We start from the raw sequence: 25,832 nt of genomic DNA, 5'->3' as shown, positions 1-25,832 counted from the left end.
TTAACACAACATTTCTTTGTCTATTTTTTATTTTTCTTATTGCAGGAAAAGAAGAATAAGAAATGTTGAGAAGATTTAGATTAGATTTAGAATTTCTTTTAGTTCCATTTTGTAATCTCATATTTCTTTTGTAACTTGTAATATTTCAATAAGTGTTGTAATAATACTTATTTAAATGGTTATTAGTAATATTTGATTCTCATTCCTATTTGTTTTTACTTTGTATGTTATATAATTGTTTAGAATTCAAATTCCAATTCAAATTCTTGAATTTGAATTCAAACTATTTCCCTCGAAAACATAATAAATCAACAAAGGTCATGTTGAAATTTATCACACTTGTGTCGATGACATACATCAATTCCATCGACACAAGAGAAACTTCTATCCCTTTGTGTTTTAGATGAACGCGCGAAAATTCTCCGGATTTTCTATGCATGAATGCAATTCACACTCTCGTGTTCTCTCTTTTTCTTGCCTCTAAACCTGGGATATTACAGTCTCTACCCCTTAAACTAAACTTTGTCCTCGAAGTTTGAACACTCTCACGTTTCCGGAGTGTGGATCTGACTTGTGCAGACTACATCTTTTCTCAAACTCCGTGGTGATCTCACTAGATATAATTGAATATATCCATTGTCCGGATTCTTCCTGGAATCCATTAGTGTCTGTCTCTGAGTCATGGTTTCTTAGTTTAATTCCATGATTTCTTTCAATATTACAATCTTGTTTCCTTTCTCATTGAAGATTCAATGATTGGAACTTCTTCTTGTCCTAATAATCTTAATTGGGGACTAATTGGGTAACATACTCCTAATTGGTAAATAGGTCTTTGTTTTCCCTTACTACCAAAACTGCAATAATGGTACTTAGTAAGGTGCTTACCATGGAATTGTTCATGATGATGGTTTATTTCCCAAGGAATGGATTAGACTCCCTTAGTCTATCCAGTCATGTTTTATAGTTGATACCTATAACTCTTTAGATTCATTTAGGTTCCATGAAAGGAATCTTTCATGTAGTCTCCGATTCTGGTATGGTCAAATCCCTTCAGTCTTTGACCTCCTTGAGCTATATTTGGTCTCTGATATTTCCTTCGTCCAACTTCTTTATCTTTGACTTACTTGAGCTTAAGTACTTCTGAGTAGATATTACTTACTTGCTCAAGTTATAATCCACTTCTTACGTCCTCGAGGTATGAACCTCGGCTTCTAGTCTGACCTCCTTCTGAAGGTATTGTTCAACAATCTTATGAAAATAAGATCGAACTTCCTCTCAGTTCAGACCTTCTTCTTCTATTATGCTCAAAGTATTGAGTTATTGTATATCCAACTCAATCTTTACTCTACCCCTTAGAGTTTTCTTATGGTCTTCAACTCCTTTTCTTCCAACTATTGGACTTATGGTTGGAATATTGGTCTGGTTCTAACTTATGGGTTTTACTTCTTCTAAGGTCTCGCGAAGAATGTTTGTGGTGTATCCACTCGATTGTGGACATCCAATGTGAATCCTTCGACTAAATGATTATAGATCTAGCTATTTGGCTGACAAGATTTTTATTTGTTCACAAACTTTTGTTACAAATAATTAAATCGTGGACTATTTGTAATACCAACTGATACCAGCTGTGGTTATTATACCAACTGTGGCTATTTGATATCTAAAAATGGATTCTATTATAGGTTCGATCAACTGGACGAGACATCTTCTACTTTATCTCGCAAGTATTGATATTATACCAATTGTGGTCTTCCGATATCGACTATGGTCTTCTTATGTCTGCTATGATTTCATATATCACCTTCCTTCATTCAGGGTTTATTTTGCAAGAAAACCACTAGCCGACACTATGATTATAGTATCCTAAGTGATTTCCCATGCATTCCCTCTTCTATGTTGACTATGGATCTGCTTCAGCTTCACCATAATCATTATATTTCTCACCTTCATGCTTCTTTCGTACAAAAGTACTCCTCTGTTGAGGTAAGCATGAGTTTCTGATTGTACTTCATTCAGAGTATTGTTGTTACATCCCACAACTTTACTTCCTTTTTCTGATGAACCTTCATCTTGTCTTCAGAATCTTCAGAATTCGTCACTTCCTCACACGAATACCATTACCCTCTAGATCTATAGCATTAAATAAGAACTTGATATTGCAACATGCATTTGCATATCGAAGTCAAACTTCATGTATGGATCTAGTCAAACAATGAAAATCCAATAAAATCCAAGAAGATTCAGCTTTGTGCTTATAATACACATCATCATAAGCCTGAATATGATTGTTGAGTAAGACATCTCTAAACATCAGGCTTTGATGTGTAGTATAGAACACCACATAATATAGGTTTATATCGTGATACTTAGCACGAATAAATGGAATTCTACTATTTGTCTCAACCTTTACCTTAATTGCACATTTGCAATGAGATAAACTTGAAACAAAGTGGTCTAGGATAGTTGTGGTTAACCTAATTTTCTTTGGAAGTACTAACTTAGCTTCCATTTTGTTGAGGACTACTTCAATGATATGTCCGGTTCTAACATCACTATTCTAGACACATAACTATTGGAATATAGCTCCTATACTTCCAAGTTATTGTATCGTAAGGCTATGGACCTAATGTTCTTGACACTGTTCCCATGGTTTTTGGAACATAATTCTTGCACTATTGTTTAGCACTTGGCTTCTTATTGTACTCCTCCAAAATAATTATAATGTTCTATTCCATCACATAATGATTCTCAGGTGAATCATATATGATTAACAACTCTACCATGTAAGTAATCATATTTTATTCATATCTCTCTTCCTTATCTCCCATGATTGACTCATCATGGTCTATACTACCTCATATGACTCATAGTTATCACTTACTATCAATTGTTTCACATGTCTAGATAGTTTTACTTACTCATTACTTAACTTGGTCTACATCTTCTATTAGGATATCTTAATTATCTTCATCAATTGATATAACTCCTATTACCAGTCTGGATAACTCTTACTTAATCATAACATATGTTGGTACACATCTTCCACTAGGATATCTTCCTTATGGTTGTATCCTCTCTTTGGACAACTGATGTCTACGGGTGCTTCTATTCTTGTAGACAGTGTTGGGCCTCCAAGAGCAGAGGTTTGTAGAACAGCAGCAAGTTTCCCTTAAGTGGATCACCCAAGGTTTATCGAACTCAGGGAGGAAGAGGTCAAAGATATCCATCTCATGCAACCCTGCAACCACAAAGCAAGAAGTCTCTTGTGTCCCCAACACACCTAATAGGTGCACTAGTTCGGCGAAGAGATAGTGAAATACAGGTGGTATGAATAAATGCGAGCAGTAGCAACGGCACCAGAAAAGTGCTTTGCTGTCCAGGACTGGTGTGTGGTTGATGGTGGTAATATTGCAGGAAGTATAGATGCAGTAAAACAGTAAACAAACAGCGATAGCAGTATTTAGGAACAAGGCCTAGGGATCATACTTTCACTAGTGGACACTCTCAACATTGATCACATAACAGAATAAATAGATAGATGCTAGACTCTACACCCTCTTGTTGGATGATGAACACCACTAACTCGTGTAGGATTACACGGACCCTCAATGCCGGAGTTAACAAGCTCCACAATATTCAATGTTCATATTTAAATAACCTTAGAGTGCATAACGAGATCAACATAACCAAACCAAGTACTAACATAGCATGCACACTATCACCTTCACACTACGAAAGGAGGAATAGATCACATCAATAGTATCATAGCAATAGTTAACTTCATAATCTACAAGAGATCACAATCATAGCCTACTCCAAGTACTACACGATGCACACACTGTCACCATTACACCGTGCAGGAGGAATAAACTACTTTAATAACATCACTAGAGTAGCACACAGATATATTGTGATACAAAACACATTGCAATCATAAAGAGATATAAATAAGCACTTCACTATGCCATTCATAACAGTGAATAAGTATTCTGTGAAATATAGCCTAAGAGACCCACACGGTGCACACACTCGTCACCTTTACACACGTGGGACAAGGAGTCTCCGGAGATCACATAAGTAAAACCCACTTGACTAGCATAATGACATCTAGATTACAAGCATCATCATATGAATCTCAATCATGTAAGGCAGCTCATGAGATTATTGTATTGAAGCACATAGGAGAGAGATTAACCACATAGCTACCGGTACAGCCCCGAGCCTCGATGGAGAACTACTCCCTCCTCATGGGAGACAACAGCGTTGATGAAGATGGCGGTGGTGTCGATGGAGGAGCCTTCCGGGGGCACTTCCCCGTCCCGGCGGAGTGCCGGAACAGAGACTCCTGTCCCCCAGATCTTGGCTTCGCGATGGCGGCGGCTCTGGAAGGTTTTCTCTGGTTTTGTCGAACGTGTCGTGGTTTTTAGGTCAGGGACCTTTATATAGGCGAAGAGGCGGAGTCGGAGGGGCGACGAGGTGGTGACACACTAGGGGGCGCGGCCAAGGCCTAGGCCGCGCCACCCTGTCATCTGGGGCCCACAGGGCCCCCCTCTAGCGACTCTCGGGTGTTCTGGAAGCTTCGTGGAAAAATAGGATGCTGGGCGTTGATTTCGTCCGATTCCGAGAATATTTCCTTACTAGGATTTCTGAAACCAAAAACAGCAGAAAACAGACAAGCGGCCCTTCGGCATCTCGTCAATAGGTTAGTTCCGGAAAACGCATAAATATGACATATAATGTGTATAAAACATGTAGATATCATCAATAATGTGGCATGGAACATAAGAAATTATCGATACGTCGGAGACGTATCAGCATCCCCAAGCTTAGTTCTGCTCGTCCCGAGCAGGTAAACGATAACAAAGATAATTTCTGGAGTGACATGCCATCATAACCTTGATCATACTATTGTAAGCATATGTAATGAATGCAGCGATCAAAACAATGGTAATGACATGGGTAAACAAATGAATCATAAAGTAAAGACTTTTCATGAATAACACTTTCAAGACAAACATCAATAAGTCTTGCATAAGAGTTAACTCATAAAGCAATAAATCAAAGTAAAGGTATTGAAGCAACACAAAGGAAGATTAAGTTTCAGCGGTTGCTTTCAACTTATAACATGTATATCTCATGGATATTGTCAATGTAAAGTAATATAACAAGTGAAATATGGAAGTATGTAGGAATCAATGCACAGTTCACACAAGTGTTTGCTTCTTGAGGTGGAGAGAAATAGGTGAACTGACTCAACATAAAAGTAAAAGAAAGGCCCTTCGCAGAGGGAAGCATTGATTGCTATATTTGTGCTAGAGCTTTGGTTTTGAAAGCAAGAAACAATTTTGTCAACGGTAGTAATAAAGCATATGTATCATGTAAATTATATCCTACAAGTTGCAAGCCTCATGCATAGTATACTAATAGTGCCCGCACCTTGTCCTAATTAGCTTGGATTACCGGGATCATCGCAATACACATGTTTTAACCAAGTGTCACAAAGGGGTACCTCCATGCCGCCTGTACAAAGGTCTAAGGAGAAAGCTCGCATTTTGGATTTCTCGCTTTTGATTATTCTCAACTTAGACATCCATACCGGGACAACATGGACAACGAGATAATGGACTCCTCTTTAATGCATAAGCATGTAGCAACAGTTAATGTTCTCATATGAGATTGAGGATATATGTCCAAAACTGAAACTTCCACCATGATTCATGGCTTTAGTTAGCGTCCCAATGTTCTTCTCTAACAATATGCATGCTCTAACCATTAAAGTGGTAGACCTCCCTTACTTCAGACAAGACGGACATGCATAGCAACTCACATGATATTCAACAAAGAGTAGTTGATGGCGTCCCCAGAAAACATGGTTATCGCACAACAAGCAACTTAATAAGAGATAAAGTGCATAAATACATATTCAATACCACAATAGTTTTTAGGCTATTTGTCCCATGAGCTATATATTGCAAAGGTAAAGAATGGAAATTTTAAAGATAGCACTCAAGCAATTTACTTTGGAATGACGGAGAAATACCATGTAGTAGGTAGGTATGGTGGACACAAATGGCATAGTGGTTGGCTCAAGGATTTTGGATGCATGAGAAGTATTCCCTCTCGATACAAGGTTTAGGCTAGCAAGGTTATTTGAAACAAACACAAGGATGAACCGGTGCAGCAAAACTCACATAAAAGACATATTGTAAACATTATAAGACTCTACACCGTCTTCCTTGTTGTTCAAACTCAATACTAGAAATTATCTAGACTTTAGAGAGACCAATTATGCAAACCAAATTTAGAAAGTTCTATGTATTTCTTCATTAATAGGTGCAAAGTATATGATGCAAGAGCTTAAACATGAGCACAACAATTGCCAAGTATCAAATTATTCAAGACATTTTAGAATTACTACATGTAGCATTTCCCAATTCCAACCATATAACAATTAACGAAGCGGTTTCAACCTTCGCCATGAACATTAAAGATAAAGCGAAGAACACAAGTGTTCATATGCAACAGCGGAGCGTGTCTCTCTCCCCCACAAGCATTTATTCAAACAAAAACAAAAACAAAAACAAACAGACGCTCCAAGTAAAATACATAAGATGTGACCGAATAAAAATATAGTTTCAAGGGAGGAACCTGATAAATTTGTCGATGAAGAAGGGGATGCCTTGGGCATCCCCAAGCTTAGATGCCTAAGTCTTCTTGAAATATGCAGGGATGAACCACCGGGGCATCCCCAAGCTTAGAGCTTTCACTCTCCTTGATCGTAGTATATCATCCTCCTCTCTTGACCCTTGAAAACTTCCTCCACACCAAACTCGAAACAAACTCATTAGAGGGTTAGTGCATAATTAAAATTTCAAATGTTCAGAGGTGACACAATCATTCTTAACACTTCTGGACATTGCTCAAAGCTACTGGAAGGTAATGGAACAAAGAAATCCACCCAACACAACGAAAGAAGCAATGCGAAATAAAAGGCAGAATCTGTCAAAACAGAACGAGTCCGTAAAGACGAATTTTAAAGAGGCACCGGACTTGCTCGGATGAAAATGCCCAAATTGAATGAAAGTTACGTACATATCCGAGGATCACTCACGTAAATTGGAATAATTTTCTGAGTTACCTACGGAGAATTAGGCCCGATTCGTGACAGACAAGAAATCTGTTTCTGCGCAGTAATCCAAATCTAGTATGAACCTTACTATCAAAGATTTTACTTGGCACAACAATGCAACAAAATTAAGATAAGGAGAGGTTGCTACAGTAGTAAAAACTTCCAAGACACAAATACAATATAAAAGTACTGTAGCAAAATAAACACATGGGTTATCTCCCAAGAAGTGCTTTCTTTATAGCCATTAAGATGGGCTCGAGCAGCTTTAATGATGCACTCGCAAGAAATAGTAGTTGAAGCAAAAGAGAGCATCAAGAGGCAAATTCAAAACAAATTTAAGTCTAACATGCTTCCTATGCATAGGAGTCTTGTAAATATACAAGTTCATGAAGAGCAAAGTAACAAGCATAGGAAGATAGAACAAGTGTAGCTTCAAAAATTTCAGCACATAGAGAGGCACTTTAGTAACATGAAAATTTCCACAACCATATTTTCCTCTCTCATAATAACTTTCAGTAGCAACATGAGCAAACTCAACAATATAACTATCACATAAAGCATTCTTATCATGAGTCTCATGCATAAAATTATTACTCTCCACATAAGCATAATCAATTTTATTAGTAATAGTGGGAGCAAATTCAACAAAGTAGCTATCATTATTATTCTCATCATCAAATATAGGAGGCATATTGTAATCATAATCAAATTTATCCTCCATAACAAAGGTAATAAAAGACTAATATCATTATAATCATCATAAATAGGAGGCAAAGCATCATCAAAGTAAATTTTCTCCTCAATGCTTGGGGGACTAAAAAGATCATGCTCATCAAAACCAGCTTCCCCAAGCTTAGAATTTTCCATATCATTAGCAACAATGGTGTTCAAAGCGTTCATACTAATATGTTCCATAGGTTTTTTAATTTTCGCATCAAACCATCCATGTCTTAAATCAGGAAATAGAATAAGAAGCTCATTGTTGTCCATTATGCCTAACTAGTGTAAACAAGAAACAAAAAGATGCAATTGCAGGATCTAAAGGAAATAGCTTCGAGCACACACACAACAGCGCCAGAAAAGTACTTTACCTGGGACCGGAGTATGAGTGTCTTTTACCTTTCCTCCCCGGCAACGGCGCCAGAAAAGTGCTTGATGCCTACGGGTGCTTCTATTCTTGTAGACAAGTGTTGGGCCTCCAAGAGCAGAGGTTTGTAGAACAGCAGCAAGTTTCCCTTAAGTGGATCACACAAGGTTTATCGAACTCAGGGAGGAAGAGGTCAAAGATATCCCTCTCATGCAACCCTATAACCACAAAGCAAGAAGTCTCTTGTGTCCCCAACACACCTAATAGGTGCACTAGTTCGGCGAAGAGATAGTGAAATACAGGTGGTATGAATAAATGCGAGCAGTAGCAACGGCACCGGAAAGTGCTTTGTCTGTCCGGGATCGGTGTGTGGTTGATGGTGGTAATATTGCAGGAAGTATAGATGCAAGTAAAACAAGAAACAAACAGCGATAGCGATATTTAGGAAAAGGCCTAGGGATCATACTTTCACTAGTGGACACTCTCAACATTGATCACATAACAAAATAAATAGATAGATGCTAGACTCTACACCCTCTTGTTGGATGATGAACACCACTAATCGTGTAGGATTACACGAACCCTCAATGCCGGAGTTAACAAGCTCCACAATATTCAATGTTCATATTTAAATAACCTTAGAGTGCATAACAGATCAACATAACCAAACCAAGTACTAACATAGCATGCACACTATCACCTTCACACTACGAAAGGAGGAATAGATCACATCAATAGTATCATAGCAATAGTTAACTTCATAATCTACAAGAGATCACAATCATAGCCTACGCCAAGTACTACACGATGCACACACTTGTCACCATTACACCGTGCGGGAGGAATAAACTACTTTAATAACATCACTAGAGTAGCACACAGATATATTGTGATACAAAACACATTGCAATCATAAAGAGATATAAATAAGCACTTCACTATGCCATTCATAACGATGAATAAGTATTCTGTGAAATATAGCCTAAGAGACCCACACGGTGCACACACTGTCACCTTTACACACGTGGGACAAGGAGTCTCCGGAGATCACATAAGTAAAACCCACTTGAATAGCATAATGACATCTAGATTACAAGCATCATCATATGAATCTCAATCATGTAAGGCAGCTCATGAGATTATTGTATTGAAGCACATAGGAGAGAGATTAACCACATAGCTACTGGTACAGCCCCGAGCCTCGATGGAGAACTACTCCCTCCTCATGGGAGACAACAGCGTTGATGAAGATGGCGGTGGTGTCGATGGAGGAGCCTTCCGGGGGCACTTCCCCGTCCCGGCGGCGTGCCGGAACAGAGACTCCTGTCCCCCAGATCTTAACCTTGGTGCCACCCAAGCTGCAGGCTTGTCCACACTTCCTATGGTGTGAGGCCCGGTATAAGGTCTAGCCAATCATGTTCCTCCGCTACCTCGCACACCCACCCTTTGTTGCATACCCCGACCCTGGGTCCTCGTCGGTCCAATTATTCCCATAGATTTCAGGGTGGACCCCGACCACGACGACAGTTTGGGACTCGTTAACCAAACTCCTTCGCCGGTAGCTGCAACCCATCATAGACCACAATACCGTGGGGACTTAAGGCTTCCCCAGCCTACCGCTTGTTCCTCGGGCGACAAGTGTCTACGGACAATACCGTGGGGACTTAAGGCTTCCCCAGCCTACCGCTCGCCCCCGACAGATACAAGTGTCTACGGTAAAGCGCATCCGTTGATGAACGAGAGGTGGAAAAACTTTTGACTACTCCGTCCCACTCCGGATCTTATGGTTAACACGGGTATTACGACACAAGAATCACTGACGACATTTGTTGTTTAATCCTAGATGGATATAAACCCTTGCAATGGAACCTCCACCATATCAACACAATCCATGGTTCCATTGCCAACCACATAGTCATATTCATAGTTATGAAAATAGTGGTTTTGGTTTTTATGCAATAGTGGTAATCATAGTACTTTGCAAGTAATTTGATAAACATACTCAAATGACATGAGCAAGTGATGAACTTGCCTTTCTTGACTCGCAAGATTATGCGAGCAAGGTCTTCGATACGCAATAACTCCAGATTCTGAAATAGCATCATCGTCGGTAAGGACGATGTTTAAAAGATTGCCAAGGATGCAATAATGCATAAGTATGAGATGCAATCGCTCTAAGCGTGACCTAACCCCGATGATTTAGGATTAGTGAGTGGTAATGATTAGTTCAGGTGTGTTGCACTTTTAGAGTGATTCACAACAAGGTTCTTATTAAGGATTGGTTGCTTAGTATCATAAACAGTGTCTGCAATATATTATAACAATAATACTAATAGCACACAACAATAATATTTGGTATAATCCTAACATGTAATGAATAGTGGTTGGTTTTAGTACTATATGTCATGGTTAATGGTTGATTATTATATACTTCAAAAGAATAACTTTTGAAGAACATGTTCTTTAATAAAGAACAAGTATAATAATCAGGGTGGTGGAGTTCTATGGTTTATTATGGGTTGCAACTAGTTTCTAGGGTAAGTATTAGTTGGATCCCAACAATGTTGGATTCATCAGCTACTAGGGCTTATATGGTTTTAATGAGTCATATTATAATCAAATCATTATATATAGGTGTAATCAAGGTTGGTATACCTTGTTGTTGATAGCTGGATAGGGTTTATCAATCCTATTAAGCAGGTTTGATGGCTACTCCCTATTTTCTTCAAAATAATAACTTTTGAAGAACATACTTATTAAGTAATAAGAAATATTGAAATTAGGGTTATAGGTTCTATTAGATAGGGTTGAGGATACTCTCTATTTTCTTCAAAAGAATAACTTTTGAAGAACATACTTCTTAAATAATAAGCAGTATAATAATTAGGTTGAGGTTGTTTAGGTTTGCTATTTAATTCCCTAGGTAAAGATTGGTTGGTTCCTAAATAGGATGTTTGATAATTATCTAATACTAGCAGGGTTTAGTGGGTTATGGTGATGTAATGATAATTATTGGGTATAGATGCTATTGGAGTTCATCACAATTGTGTGATGCTAATTAAGGATGAGTAAGGATGATGGCTTTGGTAATAGGATCTAGGGTTTTAAATGAATTTAGGGTTTTAGGGTTTCATGTGAAATAGTGAGGTTGTAATCTTTATTCAACAAGTAATTAGGGTTTCCTAATCTACCATATAGTTATTAAGGTAATAACTTCATTCGTATTTGATTTGATAATGTCTTAATGTTTTTATTTGCTTAGTTTAGTACTATGACTAAGGTTAATTTGCATATGATCACATGTTACAAATAACTAGGGTTTTAGAGTTGAAAACAATTTAGGATGGTTACATAAAATAGTGAGATCAAGGTTCTACTTATATTAGAACTAGGTTTCTAATTGTGATATCATTCTTAAATTAGTAATTGGTCATAGAGTTTAAGTTATTAACAACTTTGGAATAGAAATAATAATGGATTTAACATTCTATTATAAAAGACTTAAATAAAATATGATAAATATTATTAGGGTTTAGGGTTTTTAAATAATGGTTGAAGTAATGATCAATTATGATTTTCATACGATTAAACATAACCATCAAGAAATATTTGTTTTCTTTAATATGGCATTTTAATGCAAAGTAATATTTAATATTTTCTTTATGTGAAAATAGAAACAATAAAATTATATGTGTAGTATTTAGGTCTTAATAGTTCAATTAGAGGAAACTCCAAATTATTGTTCCTTTAGTTTTAAAGTATTTGTTTTATATTATTATTATAGAGGTAATCTTCTGTTACCAACTTTTAATTATTGTATGTTATTTCATTAATTTAAAATGATGAAAACTTAATACAAAAAAAAAAGAAAAGAAAAAAAATAGACCAGATGGCCCGTTGGTTTGGCCCAATGGCCTGGTCCAACCGAGTTGGCCTGGTCGGCTTGGTTGAAGACCACGACCTGACCCAATCCACTCACGCTCACCTCTCACCCACGCACGCACACGACGACCTCGCGTGACCTTCTGCTGGCTCTCCGATGTGCTCCTCCGGCGCCGCTCCGGCCAGCCGACGGCCAACCCCCGACGCCGCTGCTCACGGACTAGGTTTCGCCGTCCTCTCCTCTTTCGCCTCCACCAACTCCCGCTCACCGAGACGCCTCCGACACCCATGCTCGCCCCCAAATCTCCGCCGTGCCGCTGCTGGTGCCCGGCCCTCTCCGGCTCCTGCGAGTTAGGGCTTTGGTCCGCCTCACTGCTCTCTACTACCTCCTCCAGGTCGATTTAATCCTCGCGGTCTCTCTTGCCCGCCCCCGACCAGGAACCCTAGCGGTCGCTGGTGGCTTGTCTGGCCACCACCGGCCTACTCCAGCCATCGTCGACCTTGCCGGACGTCGCGGGCAGCGGTCAAAGCTCCGCCCTGATGTTCACCGCTTACACGCCTGCATCAAACCCTCACCCTTGCAGTTCTGGCTGTCGCCGGTCCCCTCCTCCGACGCTACTTCCCGGCTTGGCCTCGCCGCAGACCTCCATGCCACCTATCGCTGCCTCGACTATTACTATTCGACGCCGGCTGGATGGCATCCTCTGCAACCCCGGCGTCATCGATCCGCTGCTATGGTTTGTTGTACTGGTATATGTGAGAGTTTGTGGCAGTGGAAATTGCATGGTGGGGGTGTACTGGTACGGTGATGGTTTGGTTGTGGTGTGTTGTTGTTGCCACTGCATCCACGACCTCGATGCCGGCGGAATGATGCTGCAACGCAACCCTGGCGTCGACTACATCGGCTGCTACAACTATTGCAATGTAAGCTAATCCTCCCCACTTCTCTGCCTATGATTATGATGTCTGATGCTGCAAGCTACTACTTAAAGTTATATGCCCCTGACATTGTTGTAGTGGAGATATATGTTTATGCTCAGTTGAATTTTCCCTGGTGGTTTGTATAATTATAAGTGTGCTCAGTGAGATGTGACTTGAGCTAGTCAGCTACTCAATTAGCTGACATGTGCATTAGGTTTAATCTGGTGCCGCCATTTGGATTATTACGCATCCTGGCACTTGTGATTATAGTGGTGTCTTAATTATGTCAAAACTGAATACACACTGTATTATTAACTAAATGAATTCACTGGTAGGCGAATTTGCCTATACTCAAGTTCTAGTTTGAGCTGCTTGTAGTAGCTGGTGTTTGGTTTAATTACGAAGTTGAGTTTAGGTTAACCAGATATACATCTTCTTGTGTATAGATGGTTGATTGGTCTACTGGATGTCTTAATTGCATGCCTCACATGATTAAATCATACTTCTGTTCCTCTGACTGGTAATAGCATGAGTCATGTGGCTTTTCTACTGGATCCCAAATGATCTAAAGATCCTCTGATCATTTGTAAGTGTGGAATATCAGCTATTTGCATGTGGTTGTGTAAAGTGAATGTGCTACCAGATTCATCTACCTTATTGCTTGGTGCCTTTTACTCAGGGATCTTGTTGCCCTCACGGATGGTCTCTCTCTTAATGGCTATTACTTGATAAGAACAGATCTTATGCTTGATATCTTGGCCCTGCCTATGATGCAAAGGCTGAGGCAAAATTATTGGATAGGAACGAGATACTACTCGTACCTTCTTTATTTATTTATTCTCCAGGATGATTTTTGCATAGCACCTCTATGCAAGGCTGAGAGAAAAATCCTTCTAATCCTCCTAGGTGAAAACCTTGTCGAAGGGTGGATGGATCCGATGCTTTGTATTCTTTCCTTTGTTTTGCTCGTTGCTCCTTGTACCTCGGCCTCTTGACTTGGAAAGAAACCTCCTTCCGGTGGACAGCTTGTTCCTCCTAGCTGTTTGTGCTTGTTCCGAGGCTATATGGTTGTGTTCTTGCTGTTCTAGGAATTTGAGTGATGTGCTGCTTTTGCTTGGATAGTGTGCTGGGGTGTGCGATGAACTGCAGGAATGAGTTTGCTGGTGTATGCATCATATGGTACGGCTGGGCTACTGCTTTGCTTTTGTAGTGCTGGACTGTTGTTGTGGTGGTGACAACACACACCCTATCTGTGGTGACCATGCTGCTTGCAGATGGCCCCCACCTGAGGGTACAAGTTACCAAGCTGGTACTTCTCCCCTTGTGCAAGACACGGCTGAGATAGATAATGATCACTATTTTCCTTTCTTTTGTGGATACCACTGTGAGCTTCCTCGTTTGACTCAATAGCTACTAATACTTATGTGAGCTGACTACTTATGGCTTAATAATTTGGTTGCTTAATCCCTGTGATTGTTCTCTGTATAGTAAATGTTGCTTAAATATTAATTAAGCTGATGCTTAATTAACAAGTGGGTTTATACAATATTTTCTTAAGATCATTTTGACTTTTCCATGTTAAAAATGATCACTTTAAATAAACTTGTGAGCCTTCATGGTTGCTAGCTATATTAGAGGGAAATTTTTAAATAGTTGCCTTGTTGGCTCAAATAATGTTGCCTTGTGTCCCTGGTTGCCTTCTTGATCACTGGTTTTCTATGATAATGCCTCGTTGATGCCAAATGACCCATATGTCCCTTTACATGATCTATTTGTTCATGATGTTGCCTAAGAAAGAATTCCCTCTAATCACCATTTGGGGATCAAGACTAGTTCTTGACTCCCATTAGCTAGTTTCCAAAACTAAAATGTCTCCCAAAATGCGGAGACAAACATTTTAACCTTAACACAACATTTCTTTGTTTATTGTTTATTTTTCTTATTGCAGGAAAAGAAGAATAAGAAATGTTGAGAAGATTTAGATTAGATTTAGAATTTCTTTTAGTTCCATTTTGTAATCTCATATTTCTTTTGTAAATTGTAATATTTCAATAAGTGTTGTAATAATACTTATTTAAATGGTTATTAGTAATATTTGATTCTCATTCCTATTTGTTTTTACTTTGTATGTTATATAATTGTTTAGAATTCAAATTCCAATTCAAATTCTTGAATTTGAATTCAAACTATTTCCTCGAAAACATAATAAATCAACAAAAGTCATGTTGAAATTTATCACACTTGTGTCGATGACATACATCAATTCCATCGACACAAGAGAAACTTCTATCCCTTTGTGTTTTAGATGAACGCGCGAAAATTCTCCGGATTTTCTATGCATGAATGCAATTCACACTCTCGTGTTCTATCTTTTTCTTGCCTCTAAACCTGGGATATTACAAAGGCTCCCTTTCTTAAGGAACTACTTCATCACAAAAAAACAAATCCCTATAAATTTTACAGTTAATAGTGCATATTTTAAAACTATAAAATTTATCAGATTTTATTAATTTTATGTACCCTAAAATATAATTTAGTTTATATTGATATTTTACACCATTATAGCATACATGGTTGGCTACCTCCAGAATTTTATTTCAGATCTTTAAAAAGTTTTAAAACACAAATTTTGAATCTTTAAAAATAAAGAGCTACATGTAGCTCGGCCTTCAAAACATCACAGTCAGTTTCATATGTGCTTTAAGACTTGTCGAAGATACAAACTCATGTAATTATTTTTAAGGTCCATAGTTGTGTGAACGGTATTTTCAAAAACTACATTGAATCTTGAAATGTTCATACAAGATGCAATAGTTGATATCAAGTTTCATACGTATGAATCTGTAATAAAACCTGTAAAATTTGTGTAAATTTTGATAACATGCAAGATGCATATAAGATCTAATCCAGAGATAGAAAGGTTCATACAAGTTCAATATAAATTGTCATGATTTTTCAAACATACACACAAGCAAGGGTGTGGGTGTTTCCGTCACCGTTGATTTATTTCTCAAGATTCTCGCTCTCCGTGGTAGATGAAAAGTAGCATTCTCTTTCCTCCTTTTATCAGAATATCAAAGTAAAATGAACGGTGACGGATACACACACACCCGTGTATGTAAGTATAAAAGTATTTCCGTTTTATCAAGGATAATAAATACTATTTAATATATGTAACCTTTTTTTGAATTGCATGGAACCCGTATTGCTTCAGTCAAGATCCAGAAAAGAAGAAATAATATGTTTCATGGTAGGAACACATGACCAAGAACTTAGGTCCGTCTCGCCAAAAGAGAAAAAAAACCAATTAAAAATTAAAAAGAGAGGTCTAGATCCAAGCCCACCTTGCCCTGATATGTGGAGTGCTCGAGAAGGGCGCCGACCTCGATGGTCGAAGGCGAGCACCCAAAGTTATTGCGCGTTTCCGGAGGCAAGCTCCCGGGGCACCACTCATGGCAAGATGCGATCTCACGAAGGCGCTCCGTGGGGTCGTCCTCAGATGGGCAGCCACCGCGGGCGTGTGGTCCGTCGCCACGCATGGCCGTCGGCGAGGGGTGTGATGAGGAGGGAGGAGAGGGAGGAGGCGGGATGGCCATGATGAGAAGGAATAAGAGGGAGGCGGCCAGAGATGGAGAGAACGCTCCAGGAGGGATGGATTAGGGTTAGAGGGGTCAGGTAGGTCGGTATGGTTATCAACTCTAGGCAGACAGTGCATGAATTTCTAACTCTAGGGAGGAGGGGGCTTAAAAGAAAATGGGCCACAGGCTTTGACTGGGTGGACTTTACACAAATCTCCAACAAAGTAGGGCACAAATAGTGGCGGGGTGCCTTACGACATCTAGCCGCATTCCGCATAATCATATAACCTAGAACTCTTATCGGTTTGCCAATTTTTTTTTATAACGGATATTTTATTATTTAAAAGGTTTAAGCAGTACACTGGCATGTTCATAGTTAGGATGAACATAGCCAATAAAATTCAGTTAAACAAAAGATTAAAAAAAAATCGTAATACAAAGTAATCCTCATAGAGACTGTAATGACATATAAGGGATGGAGGATCGATCTGAAGATTACACTATCATCTATGTTGGATAAAAATACCTCTCATCGTGTCCTTCAAACCGTTGTATATATCTCTATAAATAGATCGTGATTCTCCACACGTCGTTGATACGACCACGAATAGAGTAGCGCCTGTGCATCGGTATATAATCTGCATGACAGGATAATTTTTATCGTTAAAAACCTTCTCATTTCTACACAGCCAGCGTTGCACCCTAATAATTAAGTATATTACATGTGACCGCATTGTTTAAATATTTGACAAATATATTAGCAACACTATGTGGCAGGTATAAGTAGATTTACTAGGATGACAGACCCTATAGATCTAACAAATTTACACTGAAAGAATAAATGTTTAATAGTCTCATCAAGATGAGATAATACACATTTTGTATTTCTATGGCAGTTGCATTTTACAAGGTTATCTTCACCAAAGATTACACCTCTATGAAGAGATCATGCAAAAACTGTACTCTTTAATGGAATCTTTATTTTTGCAAAAATAAGTTTTGGTATTGTCAACTAGCTTGTTACCCTTGTTTAAATCATCTCCACTTCTATTGTGGTAGATCCAGATGGTCTTTGCGTTTCAACCGAATTCCTGTAAAATTCCTACAAACTTATTTTATTTTCAACGGACCCTTATTGTTTCTGTGGTTGACAGAATACATTGATGAGCTCGTGCAAGCGGATGCCAGCGGGGGCAAGAAACTCGATAAGACCACTTTCTTGAACCCTGGCTCATGGGATGCAACGCTTCTGGCTGCTGGAACAACCTTATCGGCGGCGAGGCACATACTAGATGGACGTGGGAAGATGGCCTACGCACTGGTCCGCCCCCCTGGTCATCACGCGCACCCGGATCGTGCCGACGGCTACTGCATTCTGAACAATGCGGGTCTTGCCTTGCAGCTGGCTCTAGATTCGGGCCTCACAGAGATCGCCGTTGTTGATATCGATGCGCACTATGGAAATGGCACCGCAGAACGTTTCTACCAAACAGACAACGTGCTGACCATCTCTCTTCACATGAAGCATGGCTCCTGGGATCCGTCATACTCACATGCGCAGAGTGGCTCAGCTGATTTGATTGGTGAAGGAAAGGGGCTTGGATACAACCTCAACATACCTCTGCCTAATGGAAGTGGGGATGCAGGGTATGAATATGCAGTGAATGAATTGGTTGTCCCAGCAATTGATAAGTTTCAACCTCAGCTTTTGGTGTTTGTTATTGGCCAAGACTCTAGCGCGGTAAGTTGAAGTTATGTATTTTTTCCTACTTAGTTCATCACAACTTATATTCATCAATCTTGCTAGATCATGTGCAGTTGCGCATTCTAACAATCGGAACATATTCGTAAGTAAATTTATAGTTAACACTTGCCATCTTGTGTAAAAAAGAAATAGACTGCCTAGGAGGAACTAGGCAACTTTTCTTTGATAGAAGAAATATGCATCAACACATGAATGGGTGGGGGAGAACTCAAACCTCGGTGGCATTCACACCTTCCACCAACTAAGCTACGCTCTGTTACCCTATGTTTGCCATCTTGTATAATATAATGTGAAGACTATAATTAAATACATCATACAAAGCGAAACAACAAATATACAGGTACATATGGGGATGACTAAATTTATGGCAATTAACTTGTTTTCTTTTCGTTAATTTAGGCAATCTATGTGGTGGAACTTTTTTCTTTGAAATGGAGTAAGCCCCGGCCTCAAATGTGGTGGAACTGAAGTTACATATTAATTAACAATAAACTATATTTATCATACATTGGGTGGAAAGTATATACTCCCTCCGGTTCTTTTTAATTTAGGCAAACTATATTTTGTATAACTTTGTATTAAATTCGAGTCAATTAAAAGACACTAGAGGGAGTACTATTAAATTAAAGACGAGCAGTTGTACCTTGAAGATTGAAGTGACCATGTATGCATAGCCTCTTGTCTTAAACTGTATTAGTCCTTGTTTTTTTGCACGAAAGAGCTACATGAGTCTGTTGTACAAGTCAAGTAATCCTGAGTATTTTTCATGCAGTTCGATCCACTTGCAAGACAGTGCCTAACCATGGAAGGTTATAGGAGAATTGGAAAAATAATGAGGAGCATGGCTAATCGGCACAGCGATGGGAAAATACTGATTGTCCAGGAAGGAGGTTACAACATCAGTTATTCAGCATATTGTCTGCATGCGACTCTAGAAGGTGTTCTGAACCTTGAAGCCCCATTGCTGGATGACCCAATCGCCTTCTATCCAGAGGATGAGAAATACACCGTGAAAGAGGTCGACGTCTTGAAGAAATTCTGGAGAGAGTCCATTCCCTTCTTGAAGGACATATAGAAAGGCACACCTCTCTGAAATTGGGACGGTGAACAACCTCGGTTTAAAATAATGCTATAGTCTTCAACTATAGCGGAAAGAAGCAACTTTATATTTCCCGCATCTTCCCTCGGCAAAAGACCTGCGTTCTTGGCCGCATAGTTATCGTACATGTCTTGTTCTATGTTTGTCATGCGATGTCAATTGGTACTTGCTGAGTTTCAGTATGCCAATATCTCAGTGTTTAAATAAAGTATGTCAAGATCTCAGTGTTAAAATAAAGTATGCCAAAGATCTCTTGGATCACCACTTATCTGTATGCCTCTAGTCTTGTAAATTTGACATGTGAATTTTATCCTGTAAGAGGAGGTGGTACAGATAAGAAGTCAGAGTTTTTTCCTTGAGCAGTTTGATCATTAGTGTAGAAGTCTTCAGACATCTGTACGCCAACCATGCAGTGGCAAGTCTTGATCGTGCAGTAAGTATGTTTAGCTATTATTGCCACATTCCTCATCGTTTCAACAGAGCATACTTCTGTTGCGTAATGTCCGTTGAAGGGAGCATATATCTTTCCCAAAAGCAGACAGTGCCACAGAAAAATACTGGAAATAATCGATGTTTTCATGGAAGGAATAAATGACGGCTGGCCTCTTCCTGCCCCCTTGCATCGCATCGTATTCTACCGGCATGGCTGCATATAATTTATCTCAGCTGATCTTGGAATAGCAAACATGTGCTCCGCCACGGTACCTGCATGGCATGCCTTCCTCTTCCGCTTCGGATGTGCCGTGATCAGCTCGTTTTCGGCGCGCTCGGCTGCCGGGTGCCGAGGCTGCCTCGGGATCGACGTGTACGCCGACGGCCGGCTGCCCTCGGCGTAGCCAGGGCTGGCCGTCGGTGTAGGCTACGCCGACGGCAGCCCTCGGCGTACCTCCTCGGCATCCACTTCCCTCGGCAGAGACACGCCAGCCGTCGGTGTAGGGCTGACCGTTGGTGTACGCCTCCTACGCCGACGGTCACGTGCGACCCTCGGCGTCCGAGCCCTCGGCGCAGGCTGCCGGCGCGCCGTCGCCGTTAATGGAGGGAGTGCCATACGCCGAGGGTAGTTCCCTCGGCATAGCCTGAGACGTGTCACGCGGAGGGAGCCCAGGCCAGAGGCTACGCTGACGGCATAGCCCTGACCACATGGTCAAGCCATGAGGCTACGCCGACGGCTTTGCCCTCGGTGTAGCCCTGACCAAATTTATTTATTTATTTACCAGGCAGGTTTTCAGCTCGTTTCACATCACCAAAATTCACCCAAATTCACATAATAGCATATAATTCACATAATTAGTTAACAGTATAATGGAACCACGAGGGCCTCTCCACAGCGATTAGACATCCCTGTCCGTCTGATCGCGCGATCTAAGGGTCCAAAATCTTCTTAGCCTTCCCGAACAGCCATCGTAGCGACTTATCCCGTTCAAAAGGCCTTGTTCGTTCTATAGGTCCGTTTTCTTTCTAGGGCGGCTACTCCCAAAGTTGTGTTAGGCCGTACCATTGCACATAATAACATACACATAGGAGTGTTTTCATTTAGTTAACAGTATAATGGAACCACCAGGGCCTCTCCACAGCGATTAGACATCCCTGTCCGTCGGATCGCGCGATCTAAGGGTCCAAAATCTTCTTAGCCTTCCCGAACAGCCATCGTAGCGACTTATCCCGTTCAAAAGGCCTTGTTCGTTCTATAGGTCCGTTTTCTTTCTAGGGCTTCTACTCCCAAAGTTGTGTTAGGCCGTACCATTGCACATAATAACATACACATAGGAGTGTCATGTCCAAATACATATAACCCGAGTAGTAGCTGGAGCGCGCATACATAGTGTCAGATACAGAGGCCGACTACATGAAGGATCCGGGCAGGGTGAATCCGCCCTCATCGTTGGCGAAACGAGAATCCCGGTTCCGAGGTGACGCTCCAGTAGAAGCAGCAGAAGAACCAGCTGGAGAAGGACTGCGAGAATGACTATGAGAAGTCGGCGGAGAGGCACCAGCAGAACGCCTTGGAGATTGACCACCTTCATGAACCGGGGTGATCTCGCGCCCACCTAGCGTGGCCTGTTCCCGGAGCATCCTGTTCCCTACATGTTCCCTAGATGTTAGCAACTTGCGAGGCAACGGAAAGCGGTAACTAGTGGTTTGGCAAAGAACTTACCGGTGTGGATCCGTAGTAAGTCCTAGCGAAACTTGCCCTCGATGGCATGATTGGCATTTCTGGAAGTGCTTAGAGCCTCCATGTGTGGTTTTGGTAATTAATGACAATCCCTATGGATTAATGGTTGCATTGAGTTAGAGCAAGTACAATAGAGTCCAGTCAGCTGACTATAAGGCATTAAATAATATATTTTAGATGAGTTGGAGGAGAGAGAAGAGGAGAGAGAAGGGAGGTGGGCTACTATGCAATAGCCAGCTCTTGCACGTGCTCCTAGGCACTTTGTGAGAGTGAAAGGTGGGCCATATGTTAGTAAAGTGCTTCATTCTTATAGCCAACTATTATACATGTTAGCTATATGATAACTACAAATGATATGACATCTTGTTATAGCCAGCAGTTGGCTATACTATATGTGTAGGAGTTTTCCATAGGCAATGCTTGACCGATTAGTTGGCGTCAAGGTTGCAATACGAAGAAATGATGTGCAAGTTCAAGATGAGTCAACTCGAAGAGCTCACATGCTTGAATCTTGCCATTCATATGTGCTCATGGATATGTGAATATGCAACGAAGAAGAAGCTGTCCTATAATGGATTATTGGGGAGCAATCCGCAAGACATCAAGCAAGCACAATCAAGAACGGCATTCCATTCTTGTTGCGGTCAAGATCATCATCATCGACCTAAAGTGGAAGGCGCAATATTAAGGTTTGCTCTTGATAGGGTTTCTTTTTTACCGGTCGCGTGGTTTAGTTGGGAGACCGGTTGATAGGATAGTGGTCGTTCTATCAAGGGACTCTCGAGTGAGTAACTCGATCGTATCATTCGGAATGCGGTCAAACCTTTGCATCCTTGCATTATCTTTCTTGGTTGTTTTTGGATCTTATCCATGTGGTGTTTTAGAGCTTGTGGTTATTTCCATGACAAGCTCTAGTTCATCGAAAATGGATTTCGGGTTTATCACTTTTTGCGTTTTCGATATCGGTGATTTTCCCGGTTTCTCGTATTGAGAGGTTTCACTATAAAAATAATAGAAAATCATCTCCAACTTGTTTCCATATTTTCACTCTTTATTGGGGTAGTTCTTGTTTTCCTCTTTCCAACAAAATTGGTTTCTGTTGGGGGGATGACCCCCGGTATGCCAAAGGCATGCCAAACCGGATGGTTTGAGCCATCAAGATACCGGTTTAATGTTCGTACCGGAATGTAGAGATAAGAACTTAGCTAAGTGAAGCTAAGCCGGTATCCCCAAGAGGGGTATGCCGGAACCGGATAAGAAGACACCGGGTTACCGGAAAGAAAAGCAGGTCGGCAGGACTGGTCAAAGATTCTCTCCAGAGCTAGAAGACAAAGATGAGCTAAGCAAAGTAACTTTAGACGAAGGGCTGACGATAAAGAGAAGGATGACGGTCAAAGAAGCCGGAGGACGTCAGCATCCCTGATTAAAGAGGACTCCGGTGTCTTCTATGATTAAAGTAGCTTTGTAAAGTAGTTTGTCTAGTCAAATATGCCATTAGGGTTTCTTGCCCTGTAAGCCACCTCTCCCCTATATAAGGAGAGGGGGCAGCCCCTCTTACGGGCGAGACACGCGGATACGGGGACACATGAACACAGAAGAACTTGTACTGAGAAACTTGTAACTTGTTGAGATCAATAGAGAAGATGATCTAGAGCGAGTTCTTCCTTATGTCTTTCTTCTTCAACCTCTAGCCTTGGCTAAGTTCTTGAGGAAACCATCCGGAAGTTCATCCCATCTAATCACAAACCCTCCCCCGAATCCTCTTGCGTCCATTCGGCCCCAACCTAAGCCATCCTATGGCATCTGTTTGTTCACCACGACGACAGTTGGCGCCCACGGATCCAGAGAAGCGGTTGGGATTCGCTGTGAAGCAGTTAATACGCGCGCAGAAGCCGAAGGGAAGTGACCCCTGACACTGGCGCGTCAGTCACAGTGCGCATGTCACTGACAGGCGCGGGGCCCGAGATATTCCCGACGTCGCCGAGGAAGTGTTTAATGAGTAAGATGCCGGAGGATAAGACACCGGATGATGTCTTAAGAAGAAGAGATAGCGATGACCTGGGCAAAGATGCCGGATCTAAGCCTAAGGCCGGATAGATTAAACCGGTATCCTAAAATGAAAGAACCTGGCATGGTCTGTTGGATAAGATCCGCCAGACTATACCAGCTTCGGGGACTAATGTTGGGGGGATGACCCCCGGTATGCCAAAGGCATGCCAAACCGGATGGTTTGAGCCATCAAGATACCGGTTTAATGTTCGTACCGGAATGTAGAGATAAGAACTTAGCTAAGTGAAGCTAAGCCGGTATCCCCAAGAGGGGTATGCCGGAACCGGATAAGAAGACACCGGGTTACCGGAAAGAAAACGGAGTCGGCAGGACTGGTCAAAGATTCTCTCCGAGCTAGAAGACAAAGATGAGCTAAGCAAAGTAACTTTAGACGAAGGGCTGATGATAAAGAGAAGGATGACGGTCAAAGAAGCCGGAGGACGTCGGCATCCCCGATTAAAGAGGACTCCGGTGTCTTCTATGATTAAAGTAGCTTTGTAAAGTAGTTTGTCTAGTCAAAGATGCCATTAGGGTTTCTTGCCCTGTAAGCCACCTCTCCCCTATATAAGGAGAGGGGGCAGCCCCTCTTACGGGCGAGACACGCGGATACGGGGACACATGAACACAGAAGAACTTGTACTGAGAAACTTGTAACCTGTTGAGATCAATAGAGAAGATGATCTAGAGCGAGTTCTTCCTTATGTCTTTCTTCTTCAACCTCTAGCCTTGGCTAAGTTCTTGAGGAAACCATCCGGAAGTTCATCCCATCTAATCACAAACCCTCCCCCGAATCCTCTTGCGTCCATTCGGCCCCAACCTAAGCCATCCTATGGCATCTGTTTGTTCACCACGACGACAGTTTCATATCGATCGGAGTTTCCAAACTCTAATTATTGATTTTCTAAGTTTGCCCAAAGAGAGGAGTTGGGCTGGCCGGTAGTACCGCCCGAGGTACCACCCAGGGTACCGGAAATATGGCCAAACTTACAGTACCCTCGCGACTGCGGCTGGTACCACGGGCGGTAGTACCGGCCTCCTCTTCCCCTCACGGCCACCCCAACGGGAAGATTTTTGGGGCTGCCTATTTAAGTCATTTCTCTCTCTTTGGTTTGCTTCTTCTTCCTCCCTCTCTCAAGCTCCCCACCATTGTTGTTTACCTCTTTGAGCTTAAGATCTTTCTCTCCATCCCATGATTCTTGCATCTATTTGAGACAAAGATTGAGGAGATCTAGATCCACACTTTGACCAAACCAAATCATCTCCTTGTGAGTAAATATTTGGGTTGGAGAATTTTGTGTTGTCCTCTTTGTTCTTCCTCTCTTATTCCACCAATAGATTTAGTATCTTTGTTGGAATTTGAGAGTGAAGGATTGGGCATCTTTGTGGTGTTCTTGCCATTGCATTTGTTGCATCGGTTTGACTTCTCCGCGGTGATACGTGGAGGTGAAAGTTCGTGAGATATTCACTTCGGGAGCTTGTTCCCGGAGCTTGTTCCTCTTGGGTCTTTGGACCCTAGACGGCTTAGTGGTCTTTGTGTTCTTTGTGGTGTTCTTGGGGACTCCAATTAAGTTGTGAAGATTCTTCAAGGGCAAGGCCTTTGTGCCAATTTATTGGGAGCCTCCAATTAAGTTGTGGAGATAGCCCCAAGCTTTGTGCGGGTTCGGTGACCACCCTAAGGTTCCATAGTGGATCGAGGAAATCCCTTTTGTTGGGAATTCTCGAGGAGAATACGGTGGCCCTCATGCATTTGGAGTGACTTGTCCTCCAGACCGCTCCAACGGAGAGTAGCACTCGCAACAGTGTGAACTTCGGGATACATCGTTGTCTCCGCGTCACTTCGGTTATTCTTATACCCGAGCTCTTTACTTATGCACTTTACTTTGTGATAGCCTTCGTGCTTGAAGTTATATATACTGCTATCACATAGTTGCTTGAATTTCTTAGCATAAATCGTTTGTGCACATAGGTGAACCCTAATTATATAGGTTTTGTGCTTGATAAATTAAACGCTAGTTTTATTCCGCATTTGTTAAGCCATATTCGTAAAAGTTTTAAACCGCTTATTCACCCCCCCTCTAGGTGGCATCCGTGTCCTTTCAATTTCCCCCGCCATGGGAACTAGATCCGGTCTCGTCCACCAGTAGCCATA

The 25,832-nt window shown here is 41.1% G+C and overlaps 1 protein-coding gene across 1 annotated transcript in view; it reads left to right on the top strand.

Moving 5' to 3' along the window:
* The window catches only part of LOC124648596 (histone deacetylase 8-like), a 44,004-nt gene extending 24,550 nt beyond the window's left edge, over positions 1-19,454 (top strand). The window contains exons 5-6 of the mRNA XM_047188326.1: positions 17,752-18,338; positions 19,135-19,454. Of these exons, the coding sequence (XP_047044282.1) occupies positions 17,752-18,338; positions 19,135-19,437 (890 nt within the window). The 3' untranslated portion in view covers positions 19,438-19,454. The remainder of the gene's footprint in view (positions 1-17,751; positions 18,339-19,134) is intronic.
* The last annotated feature ends 6,378 nt before the right edge of the window (positions 19,455-25,832 follow it).

Source organism: Lolium rigidum, chromosome 4 (genome assembly GCF_022539505.1).
Source record: "Lolium rigidum isolate FL_2022 chromosome 4, APGP_CSIRO_Lrig_0.1, whole genome shotgun sequence".
Taxonomy (NCBI): Eukaryota; Viridiplantae; Streptophyta; class Magnoliopsida; order Poales; family Poaceae; genus Lolium; species Lolium rigidum.
This window is presented reverse-complemented; position numbering and strand designations above follow the sequence as displayed.